This window comes from Panthera tigris, chromosome B4, assembly GCF_018350195.1.
Source record: "Panthera tigris isolate Pti1 chromosome B4, P.tigris_Pti1_mat1.1, whole genome shotgun sequence".
Taxonomy (NCBI): domain Eukaryota; kingdom Metazoa; phylum Chordata; class Mammalia; order Carnivora; family Felidae; genus Panthera; species Panthera tigris.
Genome location: NC_056666.1, coordinates 98,013,413 through 98,041,037, shown reverse-complemented (window position 1 = coordinate 98,041,037; position 27,625 = coordinate 98,013,413). Strand labels below are relative to the sequence as shown.

At 37.8% G+C, this 27,625-nt stretch overlaps 1 protein-coding gene across 2 annotated transcripts in view; it reads left to right on the top strand.

Moving 5' to 3' along the window:
* Positions 1–4,880: 4,880 nt before the first annotated feature.
* Positions 4,881–27,625, top strand: part of KCNC2 (potassium voltage-gated channel subfamily C member 2) — a 195,146-nt gene continuing 172,401 nt past the window's right edge. Inside the window, exons 1-2 of one of the 2 annotated variants that reach the window (XM_042992765.1) lie at positions 4,881–4,965; positions 6,886–7,567. In XM_042992765.1, the coding sequence (XP_042848699.1) occupies positions 6,905–7,567 (663 nt within the window). In that variant the 5' untranslated portion in view covers positions 4,881–4,965; positions 6,886–6,904. Of the gene's footprint in view, positions 4,966–6,222; positions 6,327–6,885; positions 7,568–27,625 lie in introns of those variants that run through there. The other variant, XM_042992764.1, reaches the window with a different exon arrangement.

The window sequence follows — 27,625 nt, the reverse complement described above, 5'->3', positions numbered from 1 at the left end:
GTGGAGACTTTTGCATTTTAAAAAGCTTCTCAGGGGAGTCTGATGCACTTCAAAGCATAGAGCTCTCCTGAGGCTGGGGAGTTACAAAGAAAATTTAGAGAGTGAATCTATAAATGTATATAATGTTGTAGAGTAAGTCATACAAGTATGAAATAATTAGCAATAGAAGGCAGGAAAGTACTAAAAATACAGATTATAAAATTTTAATGAAATGTCTTATCTAGCATCCGTGACCTATTGAGGAATAGGAACATTAGAAAGTAAAGTGCACTTTATTGATATCTGCCAAAAATTTAACACTTAGTGGTAGAGCAGTCATTCTAGGAAAAAACTACTGCATCTTACCCCCTATGTAAGTTACAATGACTTCAAGTAGTGTGTATCTATCTATTATCATCTATCTACCTATCTATCATCTATCTAATCTATCATTATCATCTATCTATTATCATAATCTATTAAAATTAATGGCTGGTGAAGAGGACTATGGCCCAGAATTTTTTGCAACAAGAAGGCTATTTTCAACTCTTGCTTTTAATGTTCATCAGTCAACATCATCCTATATTCGTGGAAAATTTTTCCCTTCCTTCAATGTAAAATGCCTTTTCTCAGCACTCTTGCACATTAATTTTCTAAGTATACAGTAAGCTCAAATTGGCTAACTGTCTATGTTGTTATGCTGGTTATTTATGCAAAGATTCTGGCTCTTGACAAGCAATGCAAAAATATATAAATATTTCTTGCAAATCAAATGACCAAGTTGTAAAATTAGTAATCCATGAATTCTTCAAATGTACATCCATCTTATCATAATTGTCACAAATAACTATTCTGGGTAGTAAAAAAAAATTGTGTGTTGCATAAAATAGGTCATTAAAAGGTGGTCTATATATATATATATATATATATATATATATATATATATATTTGTTTATTTATTTATTTTGAGAGAGAGAGCAAAAGCAGGGGAGGGACAGAGAGAAAGGGAGACAAAGAATCCCAAGCAGGTTCCATGCTGTCAGCACAGAGCCCGACCTGGGGCTTGAACTCACGAACTGTGAGATCGTGACCGGAGCCAAAATCAAGAGTTAGATGCTTAACTGACTAAGCCTCCCAGGCACTCCAGTACATATATTTTTAAGTTAAAATAATTTGAGGAGGATGCAGACTTATTGCAAAAATTCTAGCATTTTGGTTTCATTACATCTCTATGGAATTATCTGGTATTTGAGCTAGTTTTGACCTCAGTACAAAGCAGGATGGTACAACAGATAGGGGTTAGGATTGCCGTCAGAGAATATGGTTATTGTCCTGCTTCTGTCAGTCATTAACTATGTTATTTGGTGTGAAATTTCTTTATTTGGCAATAAAAGTTACTATACATAGATGCTTAAAATGTGCAACTTTCTTAAGTATTTATTGGCCTTATATCATTTAATCCTCATATTAACTATAGTGTCATCGTCCCCATTCTATAGAAGAACAAATTGAGGTTCAAGGAGCTGTGCGATTTTATCTAGTGAGTAACACTCAGAAGATGAACTCCATTTTACCTGCCTCCATAGCTTGTGGAATTAACCACTGCGAAATATTGCCTCTCAAAAATGTATGAAATGAGGAAAATATATATCATATATTGATTTTCTTTTAGAATTCACAATATATGATATAAATGTTGTTGTTAAGAGGGCAGGTAAGTAAGCTCATATATATATATTTTTTTACTTTTCAGATAAAAGGAGCTTAGAGGAGGATGAATCAGTTTGGTAAATAAACAATGCCAAAACCTAATAGCCTAGCAACAGTGTTTTTGAAGCTCATAAGTTTGTGGGTCAGTGCCTTTGGGCTAAGTTCAGCTGGACAGTTCTTCTGGACACATGCATAAGAGCAAGGCAGTTCTGCTTCTAGGAATTAGCTGTGAATCATCTAGGGGCAGAGATAAGAAGTTTTAGCTGTCGAGGGGCATTTTATTTCTTTTAGGTATTCATTTCTTTTAAATCCTTGCTCTATTATATCTTCTGACTTGTTTCCTAATGGTGGTTCTCTTTGTATCAGAGGTGTGTGCTTACGTGCTCACATATGTGTGTGTGTGTGTGTGTGAGAGAGAGAGAGAGAGAGAGAGAGAGAGAGAGAGAGACAGAGAGAGAGACTGATATTTATGCCTTTCATCATCAAGCAGGCCAGCTAAGGTTTATTCTCATAGCACTAGGGTCAGGTTCCAAAAAAGAGAGAGGGCAGAAGTATGCAAGACCTTTTGAAACCAAGGCTTTAAACTGGTACATCACTCCCACTTCATTCTGTTGGCCAAGGCAAGCTACAAAGCCATTACAGATTCAGGGGCTGGAGAAACAGACTTGATGGGAGCAGATGCAAAGCCACATTACAAGGGGGCATATCTACAGGGCGGGGTGGGAAATTGTGGCCATTTCTTAATCTGCAGAGGCATTTTGCTCATGAATATATTGCTTTTTGAAGGTGACTAATATTTTTAAAATTCTTACAGTGAACTTTATAAGAGTTAATTTGTTCAAGAGTTAAACTTTTACAAGTATGTCATTGTGACAGTCACAGTGTGGCTTAATGAGATCAAGCCACATTTCTGGTGGTGATGCAGTGCTGTTTCCATAGCCTTCTGTGATGCTGACTCAAGGATATAAAGAAAGCAGCATTTCAGTTGCTTCTCCACCAGGGGTAATGTCCATATGGTCTTTTAAATCCTTGCTCTACACAGACCAACAAAGGAAACCACAACTGTTTTTTCCATCTCAGTTTTCCATTGCCATCTTTCAAAGATTTGCTTTCTTTTCACTTTTATCTCTCTTTTACAGAAGCATCAGGGAGTTAGTTAGCTGGAGGGGTTTTCTGTTCTCTCCTGTCTTATATAATAAAGATTGAATATTTGTTTTAGGATCTTCGCCTCTTATATTGACCAGAAAAAAAAAATAAAAGACACTGTATTTCATTCACTGCTTTATCTATCAATTCATTGATATGCATATCTCGTCCTTTTATCTTTCCGTATTTCTTATTTTCAAACTTATCTGAACTGTTCTTGAATTTCACATCTAATCCTTTATGAATCACAAGAAAAGTGTGAATTCTTCTAAAAGATGATCCTCTTGTCAATGTGATTATTTCTAGATAGTTTATATAAACTTAGACTCAAATTGATTCATTAGACCTTTGTTTTCTCATTTCCCCTCCATGATTCCTTTGCATCATCCTCCCCCCTTTCCTTTGGTTTCTCTATAGATCCCTCAAAATACAAATTTAATATTATCAAGCTGAAGGCTTTCATTATTGATTTCTGCCATCTATATGAGTTATATTTCTGGAAGTCTTGTAATTTAATGTGAATATTTCCTCCATTTTAATTAGAAGGAGTAATTTATGTAAAACATTTTGCACATAGTAAGATCCCAGTAAATGTTATCTATTATTATAAATGGTTCTGCTACTACACTTACTATTGCTAATTTATTTTAAAGCAAACCATATGCCTTTTTCTCCCTATTGAATTTACATTAAACTATATAAGGAACCATCTAGACAATATGAGAACACATGTTATAATTAGAATATAATTTTTCTTTGGAAATTTCCTGGCAACTGAAATTTACTACCACTGTTATTTTAAGAAATGCCTCAATCATTGATAATAGTGCTAAACTACAATCACTTCTTCAGCATTTAAGCTTTATACTTTTGAGTGTGAGTGTGTGTTAGTAAAGCAAATTTAAGTTGTCACAAGGCTGGGTCCATATAGCCATTCCTTAGGTTATTACTACACTTTTACTGTCATACTATTAGTAAATTTCTTACAAATGTATCCATGCCATATTTTCTTATATTAGTTTAGACATTGATGACCTTTCAGACTTCTTTTAATTCTTTACTTTGTTTAGTCATCTACTATCATAAAATATAGGTGTTTTCTTAAGGAACTATTTATATTTAACTGCCTATCTTGCAGTCCTGTATATTGTGAAAACTTTTTTATTAGTAACCCGTAACTCTTATACTTTCGAAATCACAGTGTCAATATCAGTATCTGTTTTTTGAGAGAGACTTCCTCCTACGTACAACCCAGTGTTTTACCTACTCCATGGCCTTCAATACTTTTAAGCTATACCTGTGGAATAGAGTCTCTCTCTCTCAATATACACACGGACACAGAAACACACACTCTGGTGGTATGAACTGATATGTGTTGAATTGTATCCCAGCACTACCCCCTTCAGAAAGAAAGAAAGAAAGAAAGAAAGAAAGAAAGAAAGAAAGAAAACGAAAGAAGGAAGGAAAGAAAGAAAGAAAAAGGGAAAGAAAGAAAGAAAGATAGATGTTGGAGTCCTAGTTTCCAGTACTTGAGAATGTGATCTTATTTTGGAGATAGGTCTCTAATGGTGAAGCCATTAAGGTGGGCCCTATTGCATTATGATAAGTGTTATTATATACAAGGGATATTTGGACAGACTCAGACTTGCATAACAGGGAGAATGATGTGAAGAGACACAGGGATAAGATGGCCATCTGCAAACCAAAGAGAGAGGCCTGGAATAAGTCCAATCCTCAGAGCCCTCAGAAAGAACCAACCTAGGCCACACCTTAATTTCTACCTTCTATGTCCAGTGCTTGGAGGTAATATTTCTACTGTTTAAACAGTCCAGTTTGTGGTACTTTGTTATGGCAGCCCTAGCAAACTATACAAGGCCCAATAAAATTTGAGAGAGGAATTGAGCAATTAGATAATTCCTTTGGTACTTGGATATCTGTAGCTCGCCTCTGTAGCTTCTGATAGAGAACCCTGAATTTTCACTTGCTAGAGCATTATGTTCCTGGAATAAACTTTTTAAACTTGTTTTGTTTTATATAACCATGATGTGGTGACTGGAGACCTACATTTGACTGGAAAGAGCAAGCCAGAGCCATGTGTAAGACTCGAGAAACAAGACTCACTTGTCACCTGTAAGTAGACCTCTCTCTCCTCTCAGCTGTCATTAAGGGGGAAAAAAAAATGGAATTGGTCTTAGAGATGCTCTGTCACTTGTTGGGAGGGGTGGGGCAGTGGGAAGAGAAAGGGTGTGGAGCGTGGGGTGTAAATAAGGCAGGCAGAAGCTCCAGAGAGGGTGGGGATAGAGCTTCACGGAAGAAAAATATATGAACCTGGTTGGTACAAGAGAGATTCCCCAGACCCACCCACCCACCCACCCACCCTTTCCCGAGCTCTGTGCTCTGGCGCTGGTGGTTGACGGCGAGTGGTGCGGAAGGGACCGCTCTAGCGGCGGCTGCTTGCGGGGGAGAAACAAAACCTGCAGGTCCAGGTCGGAGCCGGGGGACTTCCCCAGCAAGTGGGCGAGCTCTCCCGACCTGCGGTCAGCTCCGCCGCGGCCACGGCCAGCCGCGGTGCCCGCTCCCGGCGGGGTCGCGGAGCGCCGACTGGACCCGCCCCGAGCTCCATGGTTTGCCCAGCCCTGCGCGATGGTGACTCTGGGCGCCGAGGCTGGCGCGGGGCGAGCCCGCAGCTCGCAGAATGAAGGCGGGGAGCGCGGCCGGCGGCCGGCGGGGGCTGGCTCCGCGACCCCAGCGCCCGGAGGAGCGGCCCAACCACCTGAACCCGGAAAACGCCAACAAGTAGTTTCTCATTGGAGCAGGGCTGCTCGGCTGGGTGTCAGGACTCAGTCCGGCTGCCCGGAGAAGCTCGTCCACTCGGAAACCAAAGCAGAACCACTTTTCTGTCGGTCTCGTTAAGGTATCTGGGGGCGGCAGGGGAAGGGGGTGATCTGCCGGGAAGGGCAAGCTGACCCTGCAGGCAGGCATCCCCCCCACATTCCGCAATAGGAATGTGGAGGTGAAGCCCTGGGGAGAGGTGGCTGGGAGACTGGAAACCGGGACGCTGTCAGCTCAGGGATCCAGGGGGTGTGCCTCCAGCGGCTTTTCCCAGGGCCTCGCCCCTCCTAGAAAGCAAGCCCCCACCCTCCATCCCCCAGGCGTTTGTTTTTCTTGGGAAGGGGGGATGGGGTGGGATGCGTTGATCACTCGTATTCTCAAAAAATGTATCCTAGTTAGTGGTTTCCTTTCCCAAGTAATAATAATATTAACAACAACAACAACAACAACAACAACAATAATGTGAAAAGGAAATTGGATCAGGAAATTAGTCACAGGTCTCCTTGGTGAAAGGCAACAGCAGGGAGATTTTTGTGCTTTGACTTCTGCGTTCAGTCTTTGTGCCTGGTCCGTGAGGGAGAGTGGAGGTGAACCGGGAACAGGGCACGCAAAGGGTGCCCTGAGTGCCGGGGCGCTGCGAGCCGTCCAGAGTCCCGAGGGTACGCGCGCAGTGGGGGGCTCCCCGCCCCTTCCGGGGGCTCTCACCCAGCACCACCAAGTTGTCTCCGTGGAGGAAACTCGTTGCCTAAGAGAACTGCCTCCAGGCCAGGGGGGGCGCGGAGAGGGTCTAGGAGAGCGGAAGAGAGGGGCCAGGGCAGGGGGAGAGAAAGGGGGCAAGAGAGGAGGGGTCTGGAGAGAGAGGAGGGATGGGGGTTAGGACCTAGGAGCCGGTTATTTGTGAGAGGGGAGGGAAGTGAAGTGTGAAAAGACGAAGTAGGAGAGATCAGAGCAAGGGGAGAAAGGTGGGAGGCCGGGAAGAAGGTGTCCTGGAAGGTCAGGGAAGCTTAGACCACCTCAGTTTTCTGGAAGCCCGGGGAACGTGTGCTGCTAGAGGCGGGGACAGAGCTGGGCGCGCGTTTCCTCCTGGGAGGGTCCTTTGCCCCTCGCCCGTCTCCAGCCCTGCCTCCTGGGACTCGCGCTGGGAGTGGGGGTGGGGGTCACGGCGCGGCTCTGACGGCCGAGATCTTTAACTTGGCGCTGTGTTCGCCTCCCCCCCAGTCATGTCTGAGCCACAGAGATGGGCAAGATCGAGAACAACGAGAGGGTGATCCTCAATGTCGGGGGCACCCGACACGAGACCTACCGCAGCACCCTCAAGACCCTGCCTGGGACGCGCCTGGCCCTGCTCGCCGCCTCCGAGCCCCCGGGCGACTGCCTGACGGCGGCGGGCGACAAGCTGCAGCCGTCGCCCCCTTCGCTGTCGCCGCCGCCGCGACCGCCCCCACTGTCTCCCGGGCCGGGCGGCTGCTTTGAGGGCGGCGCGGGCAACTGCAGCCCCCGCGGCGGCGGCCGCGAGTTCTTCTTCGACCGGCACCCGGGCGTCTTTGCCTACGTGCTCAACTACTACCGCACCGGCAAGCTGCACTGCCCCGCCGACGTGTGCGGGCCGCTCTTCGAGGAGGAGCTGGCCTTCTGGGGCATCGACGAGACGGACGTGGAGCCCTGCTGCTGGATGACCTACCGGCAGCACCGCGACGCCGAGGAGGCGCTCGACATCTTCGAGACCCCCGACCTCATCGGCGGCGACCCCGGCGACGACGAAGACCTGGCGGCCAAGAGGCTGGGCATCGAGGACGCCGCGGGCCTGGGGGGCCCCGACGGCAAGTCTGGCCGCTGGAGGAGGCTGCAGCCCCGCATGTGGGCCCTTTTCGAGGACCCCTACTCGTCCAGAGCCGCCAGGGTAAGGCCAGAACCGCCCCCTTCCCTCTGCTCCAGCGCCTTCCCAACTCTCGGTTCTCTTCCACCAAGGGCCCCTGGGGTGCGGGAGGGGGTGGGAGGGAGAAGGGAACCTGGGCTCCCTAAGGATGAGATTAGCAGCCCGTCTGGTGCTAGGTAAACTCCGGGACCCTGGCCGCCATCCTCCCCGCCCCCTCCATCCTCCACCTCTCCTCAACTCAAACAGATTTACTCTAGCAGATGGGAACTGAAGGGCAAAGGTCGACCTCTCGGTGCAAGTCTGTCCGGAACCTTGTCCTGAAACTGGTGTCGCGCTTCACCTTGAGGGTTTTGTTTTGTTTTGTTTTGTTTTTCCTGACTCTTTTGTTCCAACTTTTTCGTTAATTTGGATGTTTCTTCAGGCCTTCTGGTCATCACGACTTGACATTTTCAGTAACGAAGGCCTGACACTCCACATCTGACCCACTCAGAGCAGTGGCTCCAATTAGGGATCTAATCTGAAGACAGAGAAGGGAAAATGGAATATACCTGTGTGGCTGGGTGGGGAGAGGGTGTGCCAGCGGGGTCACTTTGTGAAGAGACTCTCCTGAGTGCTATTTGGGCCTGTCTCCTTCCAAGGGGGAAGAAAGCTGAATTGTTTGTCCCAGTGAGTTGAGCAGGGACCCCACCTGCACGTTGAAATTGGGAGCTGGTCGTTTTCCCCTTGGGCTGTATCTGTGTTTCTTACAGATTGACTCTGAATTGGTCACTTGGTGATGCTAGGTTAGTCCAATTGTCTAAATCTGGGTAATTTAGGTTGTGGCAAACTTTATTTTACTCTTCAGATTGTGAGTCCATCCTCAATTTTTTTCTTTTCAGTTTCTAGCTTGAATGACAGTTTAAATTTAGTCCTTGAGACTCCCAATTAATTTTTCAGAATCCCAAGAAGGGACTATAAAAGTAACCAATACTGGTTTCTCCAGTTTAAAGGGAATAAAAGAAATATAAATAACCAAAAAATTATACAGTATGTGAATGTTTTTTAATTATACATGAGCACAGAGTACTGTATTTAGTTAAATCTTTGCAACTGCGTGTGTCTGGTTTGCTTCTGACACTGGGAAAAAATACCCCCAAGGCAGCTTCACTATGGCTCCATCCTCATTATTGTCTTTTTCTGTATGTCACAAGTCTCTGCATCTGAGATATTGTGCAGCTGCCTATCTGATAACTTGTCAGAAGATGTGCTTCTGATACCACTGTAGAAGTCTGAGGATGTGTTTTGTTTTCAGTTTGAAATAGAATATGAATGAGACAATTTTAAGCATTGCTCCTCTGTTGGATCTGGCATTTAAATGCATACATAGATTTTAGTGTTTGAATATGGAATTAATAACTTCAACTCTGAACTCTTCCTGTTAAGACCATTCTATAAATTCAACAAGAGTTGGATTTCAAAACAAAAACAAAAACAAGTGCATATTTACTTAAATTAAATCAAAGACTCATGACCATTACATCTGTGGTTGTTTTTTTTTTTTGTTGTTTTTTTTGTTTTTTTGTTTTTTATTCCAGCTGAGTGCCACAGTACTCTTTCCACTTGGTGGCTAAAAAGATAATCTGAATTTGTTTTTAGGCTCATCATGTGATTTTTTTTTTTTCCAGATTGCACGCTATAAAAAAAGACAGAATGTTTTATTATCTTTCCTCATGATAATATAATAGATTTCATTGTGGCCTAGATTACATAGCAAAAACTTTAAGTTGGTGTTTCATTTTTATTATTGCTATGGAAATTGATTTTATTGATTATTGATCAAAGGGTAGACTATTAACTTGAAAATAGTTTTAAAAAAATGTTCCTAAGATTTCATTGTAACAGTAGTAGGGTTTGACATGTATCCATTTTAGGTGAGGAAAGAACACAGATGTATTAGAGATTAACACAAGGTCAAAGAGCCATTAGAAGTAGAATCAGGTGAGAATCACAGATCTGGAAAATTTCCTTGAGGTCACTTCATGAAGACCCTTTATTTTATAGATGAGGAAAATGAAGACTGCAGATGCTAAGTGATGGCCAAGGTCATACAGCAAGTTAATAGCAGATCCAAAATTATGCTGGAGGTCTCATGACGTCTTCCCCAGGCCCTTTTTACCATAACCACTGATTATAACTGACTGGTTTATGAAATCTGCAGATCATGTTGCTCTTGAGATTTAATGCAGGATAAGACGCTTACTAGAATTCTAACTTTGAAAGGTCATCTATGACCTTCGGTAGAGGTCTTTGGTAGAGGTTTTACCCTGCACCACCCACCATTAGAGTCAAAATACGGGATTTGAATTAACTTCTTGAACCTGTTTGAACTTCGCATTTTTATTGACCATTTGATATGTGATGTTTTGCTATCTTTCAGATTGGCTAATATTTGTGGGGCTTGTCTTCAGGGAAATCCCTTTTCAAGTTATTGGGGGTTGCCTAAAAAGAGTAATCAGAAGTCACCATTTTACTGAAATGTGATTTAATATTTTTATATGAACATTTTTAGTTCAGATGATGGACTGACTTAATGTTATCTGACTAGTTTGATAAATAATATTACATTGGGAGGTCAACAGGATGAAATTAATATTTTGCATGGACATGATTCTAGGAGACATAAGTCAATTATCAAGTGGTTTGCTTCAGCTGTGGTCTTACTTCCACAAGTCTCATTCTTAGTAGAAGTTAAGTATTTAACTTTTATAAACCCTCTTTACTTTTTTTACATTAGTTCATCTTTTATTGATATACTTGAGATGAACAATTTTAACTGGCTGAATTCCTATTTCAATTTGTTATACCTGTCATCAATGTCTTTATCTTTTCCCAATATTGAGGAGATTGGCTCAATTATATAACAGATATGTTTTATTTCTAACTTTTATGAACTAAAGAGCCAGAATGAAACCACAGTGATAGGAACTGGATAGATAATTAGCTGAATTTTGTAACATTGTATTCTTGCTTTTTGTTTTGGTTGGCATTTCTCCCTCCTCTATTGCTTTAAATTTATGATGTAAATACATATTCAAAAGGTCAAAATTGTTCAGGTTAACTTGGTAAAAAAGTTTATATTTTATACTTAAATGAATTTGTAAGAATAGTATTCCAAATAGAAATTTATAAGAAATCAAATATAAGTGGTCATGGAAACCTGTTCTGAAAAAAAATGAGATCAGGAAATAAAAGGAGAAATTATTCTGTTGATGCCATTGGGTGAAATTTACAAATAGCAAAAATCAAGGATGCATAGATGTATTTGTGAAAATGTTTTGCATTGTATATTTCCCAATTTAATATCTAAGTTTAAGAGAAATGAAGGTTGTATGTGCTTTCTTCTGAAAACATTATATCGTAGGTAAGTGGACAGGTGCCAGGCCGAAATTCTTTGATTGAACTTCTGAATTTTTTAGAAGTGAAAAAAAAATAAGGTAAGGTCAACATACCAGAATCAAAATATTTTAAATAATTTGTTCCCAATATTAAGGAGCTGAAAGCAGTTATGTTTCTCCTCGCTCTTCCTCGGTCACTTGTTTATCTTTGGTTAGGTGATAGGGAATTTTGTTTTTCTTTTACCTTTAAAGAGCATAGAAAGAATAACTGCCATGGAACCACATTTAAGATGTTGGCTTTTTGGTCTTTGGGTCCAGATCATTTTATGTATGTTCTCCGGCCTTTATCATTATGTGCAGATCATCCTGAATCATCCATGGGCTATGATAGAGAATCAATCATTTGTTAGATTTTGAAAATACTCATTTTATTAGTAATTTTAAATTAGTTTATTTCCACAGAATTATTAAAATATACTCCTTGAAACTATTAAAAGTTAAATTTCAATATATAGAATTGGATTCAGAATTGTACATATTTAATTTACTTTTTATGGATTATTTTTTCCTCTTCCTCAAACCACAGATAAAATAGGAAAGAAGTGATCTAAATAACTGTTTGCCAGATTTGAGTGTAACGCTTAAGTTAAAAAATTATAATAAGGAATGGACTATTTGAGTCACATATTAAGATTAAAGAAAAAAGTATTAATATTTCTTTTGTAAGTATTGCTGAAGTTTAAAGTATTATTGGCCAAATATAGCTTGTTCATAAAAAATTATTGTCAGTTATTAGAATTTTTAGAATATTTACTCAGTGAGTATTGGTTATGCAGTCACTCAACTATGTCAGTTATCAGAATACATGGAGAAGATATAGTCTTTTGCCCTCAATAAGCTCAACACTCTATTTATAATAAAACATTTTCTAAAAACATTATCTATTAAATTAAGAAATGCAAAAAAATTCCAGGGATATTATAGATAAATTTTCTTCAAAAAAAAATGGAAATATTGCCTGACACATTCAGGAAGACATTCTATTTAGAAATGGTGGTGTTAAGGTATTGTTAGTCTTTATTTTATGATGAAAGTGTTATCTTGGTTTTCCTGTTTTTACAATGATTTATAGGCTCTGTCTTTGTAATATTATTGGACAATGTGATGAAGGCTGTACTTATACAAAACAACCAAATTATTTAGGGTCCTCATCTCCTTTCCATTTTAATTAAAAGTCATGGCCAACTATATGACAATACTAATCCAAACTTCAGACCCCTGAAAAAAGTGTGCTGAAATGTTTGGTGTTTTTGCATTTGCCCATATAAACATGTAAGTGTCCTTTGACTCTTTCCAGGCCGCTAACAGTAGAGCTCACAAAGTAATTAACTTTATACTTCTATTCTGAGTATTGGATAGTTCAGAGAGTAACTAATTCAATACATCATTAAAACAATCAAATAAGTTCTTCCTTCTTGAAATCATTGTTGCACTATATGCTAACTAACCTGGATGTGAATTAAAAAAAAAAGAATCAAGTAAGTTCAATAGAAAATTATATTTTCAGTTGTGTATTTGATCACAAACTAGGTGATTTAATTCACTGCTGAGTATTAGGCATGCCAAAGGTGAATGTAGTTGGAAAGATTAGGTATGACTTTATTCTGTGATATTTTGCTAAAAGCTCATTTGTAGACTTGAGTTGACAAAACTAATGCAAGTCAAAGAAATTCTTCTTCTCTATTGAGAGCGTTATTTTCAAAGCAGCTGAACACAAGGAATGTGTAGCCTTATATAGAAACATGCTGGTCAACCTTTCCCATTTGACAATGTATATCATTATCATTTATTTTCGCTACTACAAAAAATGCACTTTCAGGCCTCATATTTTTTGAACTTCCGAGTCATATCCTTTTATTATGGCAACCTTTAAAAACATGTCTAAATGAAATAGTAAAGGGCACTAAAGGACTGATGAAAGATAAGCACAGATCTCCAGAAGGAAATATGTAGCAGCAACATAGTGTAAACAATAACCATCAATATATTATACAAACTTAATCCACTTCTTTTTGAAATATGAAGGACTCTTTTTCAGTATGAAGGACATAATTTCAGACTCTTTTTCAAAAAGCAATCTCTCTCATATAAATATATATGAATAGATAGCACTGCTTTTACTTATAGGTTGAAGGGTGGTCATTAATTTTAATATCATATAGTCAATGTTTTCACAGAAAGTGACTAAAATGTGGGTATTTAGGTGGAGGAGAGAGTAGGAGGAGAGAATATATGGAAGCAGTATTGGAAAACTGCCTGGGTGGGATATATGAGACCCACACACTAAACTAGATTTCACAACCAGTGGTGTGACCTTGGAGAATTTACTTCATCTTCTTGAGTCTTGCTTTCCTTTGACTTATTCTGGAAAAAAGAAAATGACACATTGGGCTAGCTAGTGTCCAAACTTCTTTCCAGCTTTTAGATTTTGAGGTTTGGAGGAAAAATAAGATACTGATTGCTAAAAACCCTGGGGAGAGGGCGGGGGAGAAACAAAATGTCTGCCCTCATTGTGATTGTACTCTAAGGACCATTACACTAATGAGGTAAACCAGTATTGATTTTTTTCTTGTTTGTTTTTTTCACACTTATAACTTTCTGCCCTTTTTTTTTCCCTACAGCTGTTGGGTAGCTGCTGCTCTGGTTACCATAGAAACAGGTTAGCTCCTAGCTTCCTGTTCCCATTGAAAACAGCTTTCCCTCAACCACATATTGATCTCAGGAAATCATTTTGCTGTGGCTCAGTCATGAAACCCATAAAGATGATTGGCTCCGTCATTTCCTAAATCTGAGATTCAGTGCAGGTGTATATCCATCCACCACAAGGATAACTGATTAGATAATCTCCGTTTTATTTCCATTTGAAAAGTGTCTTGTCAAAGACACCATCCTTTTCCCTTTCCTGTATCTTATACAGAAGGAAAAGTCTTATTCACTTGAGGATTTACAGATATGCCTAACACACATTTAAGTGTTTACAAAATAATGTCAAATTATTGAATTCTAATATCTTTCATAACTCCTTTTATTAGAATAAACATAGAGAATAGAATGCTGTCTAACATACTTAAAATAAATTTATATTTTAATGTACCCATTAATGAAGAATATTTAAAGGTAAATACATATGTATTATATAGTGTTCTATATTTCTCTTTTGGGAAAATAGTTTTTCTATTTCAAGATATACATGTTTACATAAAAAGAGGATAGATTCATTGTCGTTAACATAGATGCGTACTCAGGGGATAGGTTTATAAAATTTTTATATGTTTAAGCAATGAAAGAATTTTGTAGGAATATGGCTTAAAGTTTTGATTTGAGAATATTTGTGTGTGCGTGTGTGTATGTATTATATGTATATATATCCAAAATATATGCTCTTTAAGTGAGATTGATTACTGTTATATATGACAGACTTCTGGTATTCATTAGACATAGAATCGGAAGGACACTGGTGATCACTTGGCACAATTGCCTCAATTCATGGAAGAGGCAGCTCACTTGTTCATAGCTATGGTTAGCTTGCGACAGTAGCAAGGCTAGAATTTAGACCTTCTGATTTATCCCATTCAATCTCAGTTGCTTAGTCTGCACTGTGTTTAACGTTAGATGTGCAATCTTTAGCTCTTAGGAAGCAGCAAGCATGTTAAGAATAGCATGGGTAGGGTCTGCCCTTTCCCTATTCTGTTGCTTAGTCATAGCGGGGAAATTGTTACTGTTTTATGTATTCACTTTATTTCCAGACTCCCCTCCAGGTACAGCCTTCCATTGCTGCCTCTCTAAGTTCTACATCTTACTGCTCTACTACCTTTAAGGCCTCAAAACTAACCTGCTTATGCATTTACCTCCTATTATTTCCCTTTATCCCTTTGTGTGTGTGTGCCTTTTATAATATGTTTCTCTACTCTTACTTGATTTATTGCCTTGGGAATCTATCAGCGTGAACCTAGTTCACTCTGTTAGTAATGGTTAATATATTTTATAGAGCATTGTGTTCTCACATGTAATTAACCAGATTATAGTGGTTTTACACAAGATAACGGGTGAGTCAGTGGAGTGAAAGGTTTGGAGCTCTTGTTAAGATCTGCAGATGAGATTGGATGTTGTTGTCAGGTCAGTAAATACAGGGCAGAAAAACTTTTCCTTTAGCCTTTCTTCAGTGGACAGTTTGTCAAAGGTGGTGCTTACCAGACTGTGATGAAATGTAAAACAGCATTAAAATTTGGAGGTGTTTGAGAGAATGTATTTTACAGGAACCAAAACAGAAGAAGTTGGGCCAAAGTGTCGCTGGTGGTATTGGGAAAAAGACACTCTAAATAATTTATGCAGTCACTTGACTGACCTTTTCCTTTGAAAGTTCATAATACTAAGGACATCTTTGTAATCTGACATTTCCTTAGTGTTCCATGTATCAAGAAAATTCTATGTAGACGCCTCAGTAATGTCTTCTTTACTTTCTGTTTGAAGACCCTGGTGATTTGCTATCAGATCCTAGAGTTTTGCTATTCTTTACGTATCTTACAACATTGCTGACATCTTTGAAAATTGAAGCAAAGGTCAATATAGCCTTTCTTGGCTGGTGTTCTGTGATTTCGCCTCAGCAATGGAAGGTGTTCTCTCATTTGAGATGTCTCTATAGAGAGTTCCAGAGATGAAAATAAGCCACCTTTTGGTCTTACTTTACACCAATACTTTGTCCAGAATTTTTAAGTTGTTCACTAAATGATAAAATACAAATACATTTTTAAAATAGTGATTATAAGTAATTTTGTCGATATATCCAAATAATATTGTTAATTCTAAATTTAAGACAACATGTTTAAGCAAAAACTGTTTGAACCAGAATAAAGTTATTTGTTGAGTGGTTTGTCAGATTGGGTTCAATGAAAACAGCAGAAATTATTCAGAATTTACGTTAAATTTGTGTCTGTGTTTGCAAATTATACAACAGAAATTCAAATATAGGGTTACTTAATTTGATATTTTTATGTTTATTGATTTACGGTAAAATGCTATTTGCTAAAAGTGAATATTGTGTAATAATTGTATTGGAGACAGTAACAAAGTAAACATAGCAAGAATAAACTTCCTTACTATTATAGTTTGATTTATCATCTGAATTGCCTTGCTTCTCTCTTGAGGTAAGCAATGAGAAGGCCATTATAAAGGTTTCTAAAATATCTTTAATAAAACTTGTATTTCATATAAATTGAGTAGGAAGTGGAGAGAATAGAGCCTTAGCTGGCCCTTTTTTTGTGCAAACAGAATGTAAGCTGCAAATATTTTTTTTAAGCTATTGGAATTTTATGATCGGGCCTGGTGAACCTATCACAGTCATATAGAAGTTGAAGGACTGTTATATCTTTATCATGATTGAGAAATATTTTGAGCTTATGCTTAATTTCCGGGTTCATAAGGTGTTGATGGTGCTTTGATATTTAGAGTACACTGCCAGAGGTATAAAATTCAAGAAAGTTAATGAAATCAAGCATATTTTAATTCACTAATAGTCTTCAACGACATTCAAAATTGATTAGTTTCAATGCAAAAACAGGGTTGTTTAACTGAGTGACTGAGTGTGCTGTTCAATTCAATTTGTAATGTGCAGTCTGAGTTCTTTAGTTTTTTTTTTTTTTTTTTTTACTGTACTGAGTATTGGTTTTCAAAATCTGTTCATTCTTCTATTTATTTATCAATCATTGATTTAATTCATCTGACTTCTCTATCTTAGATAGTTTCTTGGTAACATTATTTCTGAGTAGTTGACTTTCAGTTCAGCGTTTGGTTTCTTTACCAACAACCTTTTGTGTTTCCTCTCCCTTAGCTTGTATTGATTGGCTTATGAAATAACATGTTGTCATCGGGTGTTATTACATTTCTCTCTAGCTAAACAAACTGGACAAGCACCAAAGACAAAAGCTTTAAAATGCTTTCGAATCTCTTAGCTGACAATTATTGAGCTTCAACTATTGGCCAGGACTAGTTTGTACTGAGTAAGCAAGAAGGGCTAAAGTTTGACATTTCCTTTTAAGACACTTGTATTCTGTTGAAAAAGAAGACTTGTACATCCATAGTTATGATACAATACATTAAACGCCACAATAGAGACATTAGTATAGTATGAACACACAGACTGAGGAGGGACCCACTTTACAGAGGAGATGACATTTTAGTTAACTTCCAAAAGATAAGTGTTTTCCAGCAATCAAGAGGAAGGTCAACAGAGTAGTGTGCAAACATGGAAGAATGCCATGCCATGGTACTAGAAAGACCAGAGGGCCAGAGAAGAGGCTTGAGAGGTAAGAAAGATTGAAACTGGAAGTGAAAGGATCTCTGGGCTTAGAAAGGAGATTTCCTGATAAGGTGTGAGATACCCAGTCCAGGGCAAGACTGAACACTATTATTTGGAAAACACAGTGTATTCCAGAACAGTGGTTCTGAATCTTAGATGTGCCTAGAAATAATGTAAGATGATGACTGAATTTTGTTCCTTGAGTTTCACTCCAGAGATTCAAATTCAGTAGTCAGATTTGGATAAGATTCAGATCAAGTGAGCATCTTTGGGGCTACAGTTGGCTCCTAGCCCAGTACATGCCAGTACTTTGATGTGACCGTTGCAAGAGCAAATGCAATTTAACAGTGAATTAGGGCAATAATCATGCTTAGACCATTATTTCCCAAAGTGCATTTTATAGATCTGCAGTTCTCCAGGATATTAACAAGGGTTGTTCCTCAAAAGAGTTCCATTGACAGATGAATTTGGAAGGCAGTTTAAAACAAATTTCACTAGATTTTTATTTTTTAATTGTATTTATTATTATTATTATTATTATTATTATTATTTTATTACAGATCTTTTTAAGGTCAAAGAGTTGAAAGACGGGCTCTCTGACATTTGGTTTTGAGGTGGGAGTGAATTAATGCTAAGGGCTAGACTCAGTTGGCTGAGTTTGAATCCTGACTCCACCATTTGCTTGCTGTGTAACTTTCATAAATTTGCTTCTCTAACCCTTTTACTTTTCATCTGGACTGGAAATAATAGTATCTGACTTAAAGGATTGTTATGAAAGTAGACTGAATATATTCATGTTAAGAATCCTTTGGGCACCTGGGTGGTTCAGTTGGTTGAGATCTGACTTCGGCTCAGTTCATGATCTCATAGTTCATGAATTCGAGCCCCGCATCAGGCTCTCTGCTGTCAGCTGGAGACCACTTCAGATCCTCTGTCCCCCTCTCTTTCTGCACCTACCCTGCTCACACTCTGTCTCAAAAAAAAAAAACAAAAAAAAACAAAAAAAAAAGAATTCAGCATAGTGCCTGTTTCCGTAAATGTCAGTTCTATCAACATCATCATCATCATCATCATCATCATCATCTATTATGGTATGGTTGCAATAGCACGATTTGAGGAAGCTTTCTGGCATTTAGAAAGTTCATGAAAATATAAGTTGTTTGTTCCTGAGATTTCTCATGTGGATACTGGATAACTGTCTGGGAAATTGTAGGTACTCAATTTTGTCCCCCAAGAATAAGTAGTGATTAATTAGAACAATATCTAAGACATATGTATTATATGCCAGGCATTTTGCAACTGGCAAGGTGAAGGCATATTTCCTGCCTTTAAGAAGTTTGTGGTCTCCTGGAAGAGAACAACAAAAGGGAAGTGACAGTGCAATGACATGAGATCTCCAGGAGAAGCAGGCGTAGCGTATTTTGGAAGTTAACATAGTCTTGGTAAGGTTGGAAAAAACCTCCTGGAGGAAATGTCTCTCTTGGTACCAGAGGATGGAGAGGAGGTAGCTGGACTTTTCAGATGGAGAGAAAGCCTGCACGAAATTCTAAAAGGGAAAGAAGGCATGGTCTGTGCAAGATACTGTAAGTAACTCAGGACAGCTGCAGCACTGTGTAAGGGATCGTGAGATGTAGCAGGAGACAGAAGCTGAGATTGGATCAAAATTTTGGTAAGCTCTGTTGAGAGGGTCTGGTCTTCCTCTGGTGGTAATGGGGGAGCTCTTGAAGAATTTTTAATGGAGCAATGGCATACAGATTTGTAATTGGGAATATCGTTCTGAAACCTTTGTACCTGAAGAGGGGATTGGGCTGGTGCCGAGGAGTGCAAATTTGTCAGGAGGACTGTAGTTTAGCATGTTATTGCAGTAGTAATCCAGGTAAGAAATACTGGTGACATGAATTAAGACAGTGGCCAGACGGATGAAGTAAAATGAACATAGTTAAAGTGGAATTGTTGATTGATTAGGTGCAGTGAATGAGGCAGAGAGAGAAATCAAGAATGTTTTTCTAGTTTTTGTCGCACAGTGAGACAAGCAAAACCTTCTGACTTTTTTCTAATCCAAGATTCTGTGATTACATGATTTAAGAGTCTGGTTTATCAGTAGTTCTTCTTTCAAGGGATTTAACACTATAATATTTTGTATTATGTTTTGTAAGTTTTATTTTATATTTCAATACCAATTACCCAATTATAGACAGCCATTTCATAGATTTTATGGTTGTGAAATTAGATGCAAGAATGTCCCTTAAAATTTTTGGTTACAATAATTCCCCACCATAAAAAGGTGGTGAGGACTAAGAAGTCCTCTTTAGAAGAAATGTTAGCTTTGCATTGTTATTATTTTGGTTTGAGGCCCAAGAAAATATTAACTTTTGCATAATTTCTAAGTTGACTATCTAATGTAGACTCCAAAGCTAGAAGCTTACACTGAACTGAGGATCCAAAAAATTCTAATGAGATTCTGTGGCTCTAAATACTCCTTAGAAACTTACTTCAAATAAATATTTCCTTTAGAAAAAAGCCCAGGAAGGAGCAATTGTAGTGAGGAAGCAAAACAAAGTGAAAGCAAGGAAGAAGATGGTGACTTCAGGTCCAAGGCAGAGTAATTCCTTCTAAAGCATAAATATACCATGCCATTTTCTTGTTTAAAATCCCTTTATGGCTGGCATATTGAGGTATACTTTGTTTTGCCTGACTCTTCAGAATCTGTCCACTACCTATGTTTCTAATAATAGCTCTCATAATCCACCAGTAAAATACTGACTGAAGTCAGACCACATGTTTTGCCATTTCTGAATTTCAGGTGTGTGTTCATGTTGCCCTGCATTTGCATACAGTTTTCTACTGCTTGGAATACTTTCTCCTCCTGGCTGTAATAGGTTTACTCAATCATCTTTTAGTATCCTGTGTAATTATCAAGTCTTACTTGACACCTTCTAAACTCTCTCAAAAGTAGTTAGTTTCTTCCTGAATGTCCATATCACTTTGCAAACGCAGTATTATAGCGCTTAACTGACTAGATTATTTTCCCAAAGCTACGGTAGCAAATTACTACAAGCTTGATGTCTTGAAGCAACAGAAATTTATTCTCTCACAGTTCTGGAGGGTAGAAATCTGAAATTCAGGTTTCAGCAGGATTGGTTTCTTCTGGAGGTTCTGAGGGAAATACTGTTCCATGGCTCTCTCCTAGCTTCTGGTGGTTGCTGGTAATTTGGGGGTTCCTAGGCTTGTAGATGCATCGCTCCAATCTCTGTTTCTGTTTTCACATGCTGGTCTTCCCTTTGCATTTCTGTGTTTCATTTAGTTCTTATAAAGATGCCAATTATTGTATTATAGCCCATAATAATCCAATATTACCACATCTTAGCTTAGCTAATTATCTCTACAAAGATGGTATTTCAAAATAAGGTCATGTTTTGAGGTTTGAGGTGCACGTGAATTTTGGGGAGATACTGTTCAAACTGGTACATGAACTTCACTATTTTGACAACACATTTGTTTTGTTCAATACATCTTTTATTTTCTGATTTCTCCTTTTCCATATCAGTGTGCTCTCATTTAATGGATACAATATATAGAATATCTTCATGAATCTTTCTGAAGATACTAGTTAGACAGTTTTTTAAAGTTCTCTTACATTTCTGGTATTAACTCTGAATCTTCTATGGATATTTTTTTCTATTATTTCATTTTTTTCTTTTTTATGCCACTGATTTTCTTCACATATCTTTCCCTTTGAAAGAGAGTAGGGGTTGATTATAGTGTTATGTGGGTATATAGGCAGGATCAGGTAGAAACCTAGGATTCCCTTCAGAGTGGGTGGGCAAACTAGGAACCCTCTCAAGGTCTAAGAAAGGATGCTCTATTTGGAGATAGGACTTTACTGTATTTCAGTTAATGTGGAGTGACCTTTCCTTCTGTTTTTCTCCATGCACTTTGAGGAAATCTGAGGCATTTAGAAATTTGCTTCACTTTCTTCTATCAAATCAACACACCTAATCAGGATCTGTCTTCCCCTCAGTTGATTCTCGACTTAATTTAGAGAGCTGTTCTTGTGGACTATATTTTGAGGGAAAAATCTGTAGTCAGCCACTAAAGGAAGTGGGGGACCTCCAGGTTGCTCCACAGCCAGTTTCTTGTCCTAGTACCTCTTGCCTTTGAGTTTGGGTTTCCTCTGGATTTCCTTGTCAAGGATTGGACCAATCCCAGGAAATGCTCTCTCTTGCATTTATATTGAATTCCATTCTGCTTTTCTCCTCAACCTGCATTTCCATTATTCCAGTGCTGTTTGCTCTATGTCATAGTATTTCTGGTTCAAGAATAGCAATGTTTCCTGCTTTCCATCTCTGTGATTTTTTTTTTCATCATTTTTAATGAGAACTTAGCCAAGGAGATGAAGTTTACTATCTTGCACTAGAATTTAATGATATGTGTATAAGCTTCTTGTCCATACTTGTTATGAACTTGTGCTATTTATTCTTCTTGTTGTTGTCATTGTCCTGAGTTATAAACAGCATCTGGTAGTTTTCTCAGTGAGTTTTTACCACCATTTAAATAATTCATAAGTTTCTACAAGGATCACTTCTCTATGATTCTTCCCTACAAAGTCATTGTTTCTTCTTATTTTCTTTGAGCCCACCTACTATATCTACTTTTATCTCTTGTGGAACCTAAATATTTAATCTAATGAAGGAATTCAAAGCCTCACAGTGGTGTATGACTTTACCATTGCTGTAAAGGAGATTATTAGACTACCATTATTACAAAATCCTAGAAAATTCTCACTTGGAGACCAGTGAAACTTTAATTTGTCATCTGCCCATTGAGAATACATTCGTAAGAATGTGAACTTTGGTAGTTTAACAGATGTTTTTTGGTACTTAAAGTCCCCAAATAAAGTAATAGCATTAAGCTGAAATAATGTTTACATATTGGGGCACTTTAATTTTTCACACAGAACCGTTGCCAGTGGGACCAAATGCCTAGTCCCTATTATGTAGAGAAGCATCTGACTGATGATAATAGATGGCACTGATTGTCTCACTAATTACATGGAAATCGGGCCTTCACTGAAGGATGCTGTGTCCTAAGAAAAGATACTAAAGAATGGATGTTGTGGCAGCAAAGAAATTAGCCAAGGAGAGCAGAAAAGAAGATTCCTATTCATCACAGTACTGTTATCTCATTTCATTTAATAAAATAGAAATATCCAAAGGTGAATTTTTCCCGTTGTATCTAGAATATACTTTATCAAACTAATGCAGTAATGAAGACCGTTATATTAAAACCTAATTTTGTCTGGATATTTCCTCTGAGCTGTGGCAAATAAAAGGACTGAGAAAGACATTTGAAGAAACATATGTGCACACTAATGGTTATGCAAATGGATAGAAAAGCCTTCATTTATACAAATATACTCTCTACATTATAGAGATAAGGTAAAACTGTATTGTTTTTAGGAAAAACCATTGAGAGATAATAAAGTAAAACTTATACATTAATAATATTCAAAACACAGTAATATTAAATCAAATTTATGTTTTTAAGATTAAGGGTCATTACAGTTTATTTACTACTATTTTTCCCTTTCTTTTCCTTTCAAGTTTTTATTTAAATTCCAGTTAGTTAACATACAGTTAACTAATTTTAAACTAGTTAGTCAATGTTAAACTAATTTTAATTTCATGTATAGAATTTAGTGTTTCAACACTTAGTACAACACCCAGTGCTCATCACAATAAGTGCCCTCCTTAATCCCTATCACCTATTTAACCCATCCCCATGCACCTCCTCTCTGGTAACCATTAGTTTGTTCTCCATAGCTAAGAGTCTGTTTCTTGCTTTGCCTCTCTCTCTTTTTTGCCCCCTGTGCTCATTTGTTCTGTTTCTTAAGTTCCATATATAAGTGAAATCATATGGTATTTGTCTTTCTTGGACTAATTTTGCTTAGCATAATACTCTCTAGCTCTATCCATGTCATTGCAAATGGCAAGACTTCATTCTTTTTTATGGCTAGTAATATTCCATTGTCTGTCTATCTATCTATCTATCTATCTATCTATGTATATATTATATATGTGATATATATATATACAAAATATATACATATATATACATATATACATATGTATATACAATATACATATATATACATATATATGTGTATATATATATATATATATATATATACATATACACATACACACACACACACACACGCACACGCACATCTTCTTTATGCATTCATCAGTCAAAGACCCTTGGGCTCTTTCCATAATTTGCCTATTGTTTATAATGCTGCTATAAACATTGTAGTGCATGTATCCCTTTGAATCAGTATTCTTGTATCCTTTGGGAAAATATCTAGTCATGCAATTGCTGGATCATAGGGCATTTTTTTTTTTTTTAACTTTTTGAGGAACATCCATATTGTTTTCTAGAGTGGCTGCACCAGTGTTTTTATTTATTTTTTAATTTAAATCCAAGTTAGTTAACATATAGTGTAATAATGATTTCAGGAATAGAATTTAGTGATTCATCACTTAAATATAACACCCTGTGCTCATCGCAACAAGTGTCCTCCTTAATAACCATCACTCATTTAGCCCATCCCTCCACCCAGTGACCCTCAGTTTGTTCTTTCTATTCAAGAGTCTCTTATGGTTTGTCTCCCTCTTTGTTTTGAACTTATTTTTCCTTCCCTTCTCCTATGTTCTTCTGTTTTTTTCTTAAATTCCACATATGAGTGAGATGATATGGTATTTGTCTTTCTCTGACTGACTAATTTCGCTTAGCATAATACCCTCTAGTTCCGTCCACAGTGTTGCAAATGGCAAGATCTCATTCTTTTTGATTGCTAAGTTATATTCCATTGTATATATATACATTCATCATTTGATGGACATTTGGGCTCTTTCTATAATTTGGCTGTTGTCCCTAGTGCTGCTATAAACATTGGGGTGTATGTGCCCCTTCAAATCAGCATTTTTGTTTCTTTTGGATAAATAGCTAGTAGTGCAATTTCTGGGTTATAGAGTAGCTCTATTTTTAATTTTTTGAGGAACCTCCATGCTATTTCCAGAGTGGCTGTACCAGTTTGCATTCCTACCAACAGTGCAAAAGGGCTCCCCTTTCTCCACATCCTCGCCAACATCTGTTGTTTCCTGAGTTGTTAATTTTAGCTATTCTGACAGGTGTGAGGTGGTATCTCATTGTGGTTTTGATTTGTATTTCCCTGATGATGAATGATGTGCAAGTAACGTGTTCTTATTATAGACAGTTGGGGAAGTATAGAATATACTGAAGAAGCAAATAGCCCTCTTATCCACTAAAGACTCTTATAGATTTAGTATAATTGTTTTATTTTTGTTTTCTCTAAGAGAATTCTAACCATTGGGGTATAGAGAGTTTAATCTTATAGAGAGTTTAACCTTTGTTATCTGGAACACAGTACCTTTTTAATTTTATTCAAATCTGGTTTTAGATCTCAAAAAAAGATTGTCATCAATTACTTCATATATGTCTTATAAGTTTGTTTCAATGTTATTACTATATATTTTATGTTTAGTTGGTATTGTGAATGATATTGCTCCCCATTACATTTTAACTAGTTATTGATGTCATGTAAGTGAGCTACTACTTTTAGTATATTAATCATGGGTATATGTCTTTTACTGAGTCCTTATTGATTGAAATAGTATTTCAGTTCATTGCTTTTGATTTTAAGTATGTGCCACGTATGTAAGTGATAATTTATTTTAAGAGTTGTAATAGTTATAACTTATACTTTATCTCTTTTTATTATTGTTATAGGTATATAATTTGTAACTATATATTTTCAGCCATAATTTTCAGACATATTTGTAAGTGTTTAACAAATTACCACTTCTGCTTTCTTCTCATTATTTCCTCCTTTTTGAGTCAATGAAAATACTTCTTGTGATATCGCCACCGTATACTTTCAAATTTATTTTTCAGGGATGACTTGCATTCACATACAAAAGTGACCTTGACCTTGACTAAGTAGAGAAGTTTTGGATTTTGTTTCCTTAAGTCTGTAGGTTCTGTCTGAGATTTAGAAACAATAAAGTGTACACAAAAGAGAGGACAGGGAAGTTCCCACACGTTGTCAACACAGGCAACGTGTTCCCTAAACAAACCTTGGCCCCAAACAGGACATGAGCTAAAACATCAAGTGGAACTTAGGAAGGAAAAAAATGTTTAATAAATGGGAGCTAACGGGATAGAAGGCCTAGACATAAGGGGGTGGGGTGGCATGGAAGAACTGAAAGGAGGTGGGTGTGACTAGGGGGTCAGGAGCCAAGGGGAAAGCAAGGCAGAGGACAATCACGGAGGCCTCATGAGCCATATGAAGCTCCCTTGTTTTTGCATCATTTTTAAAAACAAATCTACCTATTTGTATATGTTCACGCTTCTTTTTTCTATTTTCTTTGTCATCTTTTATCACTGTTGTGTTTTTCCTTCTTGTTGTGTGTTCTTGCAAAAATTACTAAGTAGTCTTCTACATTTCTAATTATCTCATTCTTTTTTGCAATGTCAGGTTTCTTCTTTTCTATAATCAACAGAAACTTTAATTTTCCAACACATTTCTCATTCCTGGTACATTCTTTTTATTGGATTGCTTGGTTCTTTTCTCATTTAGATCAGTTCTCATTTTTTCATTTTTCTTTTTCAATCTCCTTGCTTTTGTTTTGTTGAATCAATAACTGTGTCTCACAGCGAACTTGGAGCAGATAGTTTTACAGGGAAACTTCACTTTCCATTATCAAGATGCTTTTCATTTATCTCTCGCTGCAGATTGCACTTCTAGTACTACTACACTTATCCTGCAGTTCTCTTGGTATTTCACACACACACCACACCACACCACCCGGCCCCACCCCTCAGTTTCTCCATCCCACCTATAGAGATGGTTCTATACCTACCATTGGAAGGCATCCAAGACTCAGAATTGTCCTGAATTTCCTCATAATCCACTTATGTGCTAGCACAGTCTCCCTTTCCTTATAATCCATGTATGTTCTAGTGTATTGTGATGGCTAAGAGCGTAGATCTTGGCATCGGGCAGGCCTGGATTTGGATATGGTTGTATGACATATTAGTTGCATGACCTTGGATAACGTAATTAACTTCTTTAAATTCCTGTTTCATTATTTGTGAAAGAACCTAGTCATGAAGTGGGTATATGGGGATTAAATGATAGGAGAACTAAATAAAATAATGCATTTAATAAATATAGAAGAATGTCTAATATAATATAAGCCTTCTATAAATGGTAATTACTATTATATGAAGCTTAAGGGCAGGCTGATGTGCAAATCTTTAGTCTAATGATTGGTGTATCTATCAAGTGCTTGTTGTATGTCTAGATCAGGGGACAGGAGAGCTCTTTTTCCATTGGATCACAGGTAGAAAATCCAAGAGGCTGTGGTAGAGAGTTTTGAAGAATATTTGCATTTTTGTTAATAGATTGTGGAGAGCACAGCTGACAACTTTCCATCATTGCCTTGAGTATAATTGCACTAGGTTTGGACTGTGAAATAAAGTAAGATAGTATTCCTAATACCATTGCCTGCTTCTTTGAATGAGGCACAAGGAGTGAATGATCAAGAGGCACAGGGGAGACTGAGATCACTTTTGTTTAATGAATTATCAATGCCTAGGATATACTGGTACATAGTAGGTACTCAAAGAAGTGTTTCCTGACAGGCTGGTTGACCGATTATTTCATAAGTGGATTATTTAATATATATATCCCTGCATGCAGCACTCCAAAGGCAACCTGCAAACATATCTCTGAGGGAAACAATTGTAAGCCTCTTTCTTCCTTCAGCTCTGTGGCTCCCTGAAATGGTTTTTAGACAATAAGGAAAAAGGAGCAGGAGTTCCCATGGCTCATTGTTACACTGCTGATATCAGAGAACATGACTACACTGGCAACTCTCTCCACTTGTTGGGCAATCAAAAGAGTAACAACTAAGGAAAAATAATGTTGCAGAAGTAGAGTTCTTCCTTCTTATTAAGTACTTCCCATTCTTTGAAAGATTATCCTTGGAATGATTCTTGTATGATGTGGTTTTCCTAGTCAGACATAAGAACTGCACCAACTATAACTTTTAAGTTCAAGGGGGTTTTCGGATTTCCCTAATCCCAGTCAACATTTACTCCTTCTCAACTCCCACTTCAAAAGTTTGCACAATATTGCTATGAACATTAATTCTTAACTATTCTCATCAATAGGTATTTTATTAGTCTAAACTCTTCCTGGATTCTGGCATGTTGTTAATTTTTGTTCTTAACCTTCTGGGCTATAGTATGTCTTTATGGATGTAG